Raw genomic sequence first — 7,500 nt, 5'->3', positions numbered from 1 at the left:
TTAGGTGGTTGTGGAGAAGATGTTTTAGTGAAAATGAGGGATTTGGGGAAGGGCCTGTGGTCCCCTATCTCAGGAAGATCTAGCCATGAGGAGCACAACTTAAGGTTAGAGCCTGGTCCCGGTGTCTCGTGGCAAGTTTGGTCTTGATCTGTTTGGTGTTTACTGAGAAGAAGATTTTTGAATAAAATACCAATATTTGGCGCAAAACCCCCCTTTCACCATCTTTATAGGGGGCACATCCAGATGAAGAGCACAACCCCATGAGACATTGCTGTCTTGATGCATCGTACCAAATTTGGTCCACATTGGTCAGGTAGTTTGTGAGGAGAAGATTTTTTAGTCAAATGTTAATGGACGGACGTACGTACGTACTTATGTTCTTACGTACATACTTACGTCTTTATGTATGTATGCATGAATGGTCGGACACCAGGACCCACTCTATTAGCTTATTTTGGAGAAATAACCTAAAATTGGTTCAATTTTAACAATTGCCATTTTCGCAGGAACAACACCATCACATTGGCATGTTTATTATAAATACTCAGGGTTGAATAATTTCAGGTAAAATCGTTTTTAAGAGGATATTACTGTTTCCATCATTTCTTGCACTCTTTTTATTTTTTAAAACCTTCTGCAATGTCTTCTAAATGAATTTAGTGAGTCGGAGTAGAAAATAATTCAAATTAGGGTCCCCCAAAAAGTCAGCAAAAGATCTACTTCCAGAGGGAATAATTTCATTTAAATGCTATATTATGGCATTCGTATCTTCAATGAAAGCATCATTGATCTTCATTGTTGCAATTAAAGTATCTTATTTTTCTTTCCAAGCACACCATTTATAATTTTCCAAGTACGATTGATATCATTTTGACAGTCAGCTATTTGTCTAGTAAGATAATCCTTTTTTGCTTTTCGCAAAATGCTTGTAAGGATATTTATATATTGTTGTGGAAAGAGCTTCTCGGGGTTAACATTGCTTGGAATAGTTCATTTATTTCCTTTAATCAATGTAATAGCGTAAGCATGACGTAATTAATTGTGATATAGAAATGCGTCCCTTATGTAATAGCTTGTTGACCTCTCCCTCTCCCAGTGTCTGTATTAAAAATTATGAACCCTTTTGACCCCATTTTTACTATTTTACCCTCTGTAATCAGTCTTAAATGTCTCCTTTAGCATTTCGCTAGGCCTGTGTCATGAGTATTGATGGGAAATACCCTATCTTGCTTGGGTGCTTCTGAATATCAATGGGAAGATCATATCTGGGGCTTGTGAATGCACAGGGCAAGTTTAAAATTAACTCTTAAAATGATGATATCTCAAAAAGTTATCTACGGATTCGGACAAAACTTGGTGGACAGGTTGGGTGTGTGACGAGGAAGAATTGATTCAATTTTGGTGATGATCTGGATGAGGATATGAAAATTTTTAAAGTGATTCTTCAGCATTTAATGATATGGCTAAAACCAATATATAGCATGATATCTCAAAAAGTTGTGGACAACTTATGACAAAACTTTGTGGATGTGTTGGTTCGGTGACAAGAACAAGCCGATTAGATTTTAGTTCATGTCCGGATCCAGATTTGGTCTATCAATGGGATACAAAATGTAAACTATTCAGCCTGACGGAGGTATTTGTGCTGTTCTTGCCGAGTGTTGTTCTTGTTACAGCTGGTGTTTGTGATGAAACAAAAAAATGTTTTTCATGGTTTTACCTTCTAGTTTTCTGCTTTTTGGGAAATTATTGTCTTAGTGGTGGCCTTTGTTCTTGCTAACCATACCTTTCTTTTAACTGTTTGCAGAATGCTTTGACAGGAGGTCCATGTTGTGAAAATGCTGCATTCATTATCTCCCACAACCTCACTCTGACTGGCTTTGCAGAATCTGGAATTGAAGTCATTTGATATTTTGGTATCTTCATGGTTGCTGAGTCGGGGAGGGATCCTCTCAAGCTCCTCTCCCTGAAGCTAACACTGGCTCATCGGGCAAATGAAACAGTTGGGAAGTCAAAAGACACACCCAGTGACTGTGTTGGCTTCTGGAACACAGCGGAAATGTGGCGATTATTTTGCGTGTTTTAAAGCTGCGGTCATTGCATTGACTGGGTATTTAAAAAAATTTCCCTCGTTATTTGATTTGCATTTATCTGAAAGGAATAGCAGAGAAAAAAAGAAAAGTGAATTGTATCTTTTTCTGGCTTCAGTTATTTCTGTGTGGAATATTTAATTAATTTTACAAGATTCATCAGTCAAGCTTTAGTCATTGCAATTGTCTCTTTCAGTTCTCCGGTGTCTGGCACTTCAAGCTGGAGAGGAAACTTGCTGTCAAACGTCATTGTGACTTCTGTGAGCCTCTGGCGCAAGTTTGTATCTCAGGCAGGGCTTGTACCTGTGTCAACTGGTTATTGTCCACTGTTTTCATCTCATCCCCCAATTTCGACTTCAACTTTGAGATCCACTCACTTTTTCATAAATGAGAAGTCTGTTCGATGGACAACATCGACTTCTGGATTGAACGATTTGTTGAAAGAGAGTAAACTCCAGCTTTTGGAGAATGGGAGCTCAGATACAGTTAAGGAGATCAAATCAGGCTTGTTTCACGTCAGCTCCATGAGTACAAACTTTGGTGAAACATATCGACAACTTGCAAAGCACATCAACAGTTACTTCTGGAAATACAAGGGTGAAGTTGGTCCTGCAGCAGAAAAGCCTGATAATGAAGGGATGATCAGTGATGGCGAGTTAAAGGCACTTCGCTCTCACTTCAGAACAGGAGAGTTCAGCAAGTACAGGTAAGACACAAAATTGAGTCTGTATATTAATTGGAGGTGGGGGTCAGATGGGGTGGATGGGGGGAGGCATCTGACTTTCACAATGAAATGCACACTTGTAGGATGTGTGTGTGCAGGATATCTCAAAAAAGTTTAGGACGGATTCAGATGAAGTTTGGTGGACCGATTTGGGAGTGGCAAGGATGAATTAATTCGATTTTGATGAGGATCTGGATAATATAATTTTTTTAATGATTCTTCACCAGAGAGATAGGGCCAAAAACTATATAGAGCATGATATCTCAAACATTATGGACGGATTCGGACAAAATTTGGTGGACAGGTTGTGTGTGTGACAAGGATGAAATGATTATATTTTGGTGAATATCCGGATCCAGATGTTGTCATTAAAAAAAAAAATTGAAATTGATTCTTCATCAGGTAGTCATTGCCCTTGCCGGGAGAGAGGGTATTGCATTTGCGTCAGTTTGTTTATCTCCGTCTTGGTATCTTCCCAAAACGAAGTTTTTGCAAGATATGTTAGTCAGCTTGAATGTTTTTTTCTTTGTTGTTGTTTGTTTGTTTGTCTGTAATCACATATAAAAAATTCTGCAGAGCACAGTTATCATTGGAAATTTTTGTAACTTCGCATATCAGAGGCCTATAGAGGTCCCTTTCAGTGCACAAAATTTTTAAGGTCAAGGTCAAAGGTCAAGGTCACTTTGTCGCAAATCAGGGGAGTCGACGAAACCCTTATTTTTTGAGTAATTTTGATCGGATTGTCTTCAAACTTCATGGGAATATAGTTCATGGTCTGGCGCTCAGCTGATTAATTTTTGGTGGCGATTGGCCTTGACCTTCATATGTTTTTTATTTTGGTCTGTAATCACGTATAAATCACTCTGCAGAGCACAGTTATCATTGGAAATTTTTGTAACTTCGCATATCAGAGGCCTATAGGAGGTCCCTTTCAGCGCATAAAATTTTTAAGGTCAAGGTCACTTTGTCGCAAATCAGGGGAGTCGACGAAACCCTTATTTTTTGAGTAATTTTGATCGGATCGTCTTCAAACTTCATGGGAATATAGTTCATGGTCTGGCGCTCAGCTGCTTAATTTTTGGTGGCGATTGGCCTTGACCTTCATGGTTAGCGTCTCAGGTCAAACATATTTGACCCCAAGGTCAAATTTTAAAGTTTAGAAACCATATCGTGTAGTACTTCAAATTGAACACCTCGATGAGTGCTTTCTAGATATGTCAAGCTTGAGACATTATGACGTCATTTGGTGACGTTATGAGGCAAACACATATTTTTCATGGTTACTCTGTCGAACGATTCTCATCGGAATCTCTCGTAGGCAGATATTCCTCAAGGAGTCGCTCCTGGTGGATAGCAGCTCTGTTCACCTCAGTGTGACTTTAAAGAAGTCACACGTGGTCACCTTTTGGCAAGATACGGGTCACCCTGCGGGTGACATTGGTTTATTTTTTGTTTGTTTGTTTGCACAGAACTTTAGTGTTTTTCTCGTCAACGGCCGAGCGGATTGAGCCAAAATTTTCACATAGGAGCAACTGTTCATGTAGAATGGTGTAATGATAATTATGACATCATAGGTCACGTGATGTAGCAGGTATGTTAGAAAAACGGGAAAAATTTGGACCTCTTTATCTCTGAAACTGCACCAAGGAAAAAATTGAAACTTGGCACGTGGGGACTTCGTGTGATTTTTTTTTTAATGACGTCATAATTGCATATGTCGAATGTGACATCCGATCAGTATGAAAATATTTGAGGGTCATCTAGGGATAAATTTGTCCACACAAAATTTTTTTGATGATGTCATTGGTCATGTGATTCAGCAGCCATTTGTTTAAAAAAAAATACAACTTCAAAAATATTCTCTGAAATGGTTGAACAGATCAAGGGGAAACTTCACACAAATGTTCCCCAAGCCTTGGGTATACCAGGGTACTTACAAATAATTGATGTCACATAGTCTGGCAGCCATATTGGATGAAGCGAAACTTAAAAAAAAAGTATTTCTCTTGAACTGCTTCATCAATTGACATGAACCTTCACATCTATGATCGAGTCATGATGTGGAAAATATCTATCTATAATTCCAGCAATCTCTGTGTGTGTCTGTGACTGCTGTTTCTCGACAACCGCTGTTCCGATCTAATCGAAACTTGCCAGATATATTGCTGGGGACCTGAGGATGTGCCTTTTCAAGGTTTGATATTAATCGGACAAGTGCTTCCCAAGTTATGGCCATTTATTTACCAACCAATGACAGGAACCGTTGCTGCGGCCATTTTATATCCACCAATGACAGGAAGCGTTGCTGCGTCGCCGTGGTCGATGGTGAAGAGAAACTCAGCCGCGTTCGCCATTGCGGGTTTTTTCTCTCCTCTCCTCTCCGTGTTTTTCCTTGCGAAAAGGCAAAATACGTTGGTGCTAATTGAATAATTGTCCATTAAAACTAAATTGCGAATAATCATAACTGCGATATGCGAACTTCCGGATAGTGACGAGTACTGTATTCTTTCTCGATTTTTTTTCTCGATTTATCGACTGACTGTATTCTTTCTTTCTCGATTTTCTTAAACACAATGCCCCAATCCAGTCGTCGTTTACAACAGCGAAGGAACGGCCTGTCTGGTTGTTTGAAAGTTTTTTTTTTTTTGCACATACGGCCACGCACGTACGGGCACGCGAGAGCGAAGGAACGGCCTGTGTGGTTGTTGTTTCTGGCACGCGGTTTGAAAGTTTTTTTTGTTTTGTTTTGTTTGCACGTACGACCACGCATGTACGGGCACACACCTACGGGCATGCACTAGTGTTTTAAATTTTAACTTGATTGGACACAGGGTCTGGCAGCCAGAGTTATTTAAATTTTTCTTATCTGGGTTCTTCAAAAAAAATAAAAATTAATAAGACTCATTTGGTTGTGCCTGGATGAGTTTGAGGGGAGAGGAGTAGTATCTGAAACCCGAATCCCATCCAGGTTCCTCTTGATGACTTAATCTTTGCTTTTTGCTTGTTTGTGTTCCTTCTGATGACTTCAATGCAGGACTGTAACTGCAGTATTTGGTCTGCCATTTGATTTGAATGAAATTTATTTTAATCCCATTCTGAATTCATTTGAATTTTAATAAACATCATGGTTCAGGGTGAAGTGGCCGATCAAAGCGCTGTTGCATCAAAGCATGACATCTTGGTGCCCGGTCATCACTGCTAGCAGTTAAAACTCGCAGTTTTAGTTATGTCTATTATTAATTATGTAACACACCAGTACTGGAATGGAAGGTAACACAAAAGTAACACAAAAATGGAAGGTGGGATAGCGAAGAAGGGGGTCGAGCTACACCTTATCACACATCACTATACACTCCAGAAGGGATGGTTACGAGGAGGGGGTGGGGGTGAGAGAGGGAGAGAGAAAGAGAAAGAATGGGGGGGGAGTGATTCCATAAAAATTAAATTCAGTGGAAATTTCTCAGTGTTAATCGTTACGACATGCTAAAATACAAAGCAAAAGAAGGGTCAATCATTGATTGAAATTTTTTTGGGGGGCGGGGGGGGGTGGGTAAAACAAACAACAAGAGAAAATATATATATATATATATATATATATATATATATATATATATATATATATATATATATATATATATAAACATATAAATATAAAGACATTAGCGACCCACCCACCCCCCAATGGGCAAGAAACCCGTGTTAGCATTAATTGTTACTCAGAGTCACCGAGTTTGCTCTTTGCTCTTGTGATGCCTCAAGGAAGGTAGCAGCCAATGTGCAGACACAAGAGTGATGAAAGATGGAGAACTCAACACAATGAGATCCCTCGATAGCTTAGTGTTCTCGCTGACCTCCAAGATCTCAGCTCAAAGCATTCCACACTCGCTGAACTCCCTGCCAAAGTCATGCTGCAATACAGAGATGACCTGATCTCACTGCATAGCACAAGCAGCCGACGTCGAATGAGGCTTTTTATGGCCACCCTTCCAATGCTGCCTCGTATTTCCTGAGCAGCGTCAATCCGTCCTCAACCTCTCACCATCCAAGATGCCACAAATATCTTTCACTTATCAAATCAAAATCCCTTCGTTGCGTCTTTCTTTTTCAAAGTTCCGAAGACTCTCCACAAAACAGGAACAACCTCATCTCCATCATCACCATCACTGCTCTCTTTTTTTCTCCTCCCCAACAGTCAATCACAGGATCTCAAATCTTGAGTCAAACCATGTAAGTCAAACTCAGGTTTGGTGAGGAAGAGGAGGAAGAAGAAGAAGAGGACCATAACACCTCCCTCCTCCCCTGAAAAAAAGAAATCTCTCCCCCAAGTAAAGTTTTATTTTACAAAGGTACACAATGTATTTACAGTCTCAGCACATCATAAAGACAATGCAGAAAACAAACAACCAATTCCAGTCATGACAATTGCATGCATTAGGGATAATACACATGTGCATCACATTCTCTTAAGCTCGAGATAAAGCATCTTAGTATCTTGACCAGAAACATGCACAATTTTCAATGGGTACGTTTGCACCAGAAGCCCCCATTGAAAAGGCATTCATTCTTGATGTTGAACTTCCCCAGACACACAAGAGGATTGTGGTCAGTATATACAGTAACATTGTTTGAGCCATTTGTTGCATGCACTTCAAAATGCTGAAGAGTCAAAACCAGGCTCACAGCCTC

The 7,500-nt window shown here is 39.7% G+C and overlaps 1 protein-coding gene across 16 annotated transcripts in view; it reads left to right on the top strand.

Annotated features, from left to right (window-relative positions):
• Window positions 1–7,500, top strand: part of LOC147018044 (calcium-independent phospholipase A2-gamma-like) — a 185,113-nt gene that overhangs the window by 12,010 nt on the left and 165,603 nt on the right. For 10 of the 16 annotated variants that reach the window (XM_085897345.1, XM_085897332.1, XM_085897328.1 and 7 more), the window contains 2 exons: window positions 1,808–2,110; window positions 2,287–2,796. In XM_085897345.1, coding sequence (XP_085753471.1) covers window positions 1,995–2,110; window positions 2,287–2,796 — 626 coding nt within the window. In that variant the 5' untranslated portion in view covers window positions 1,808–1,994. The remainder of the gene's footprint in view (window positions 1–1,807; window positions 2,111–2,286; window positions 2,797–7,500) is intronic. The other 6 variants (XM_085897339.1, XM_085897340.1, XM_085897338.1 and 3 more) reach the window with 1 other exon arrangement.

This window comes from Eptatretus burgeri, chromosome 10, assembly GCF_056783735.1.
Source record: "Eptatretus burgeri isolate ZD-2024b chromosome 10, Ebu_testis_v1, whole genome shotgun sequence".
NCBI classification, from domain to species: Eukaryota; Metazoa; Chordata; class Myxini; order Myxiniformes; family Myxinidae; genus Eptatretus; species Eptatretus burgeri.
This window is presented reverse-complemented; position numbering and strand designations above follow the sequence as displayed.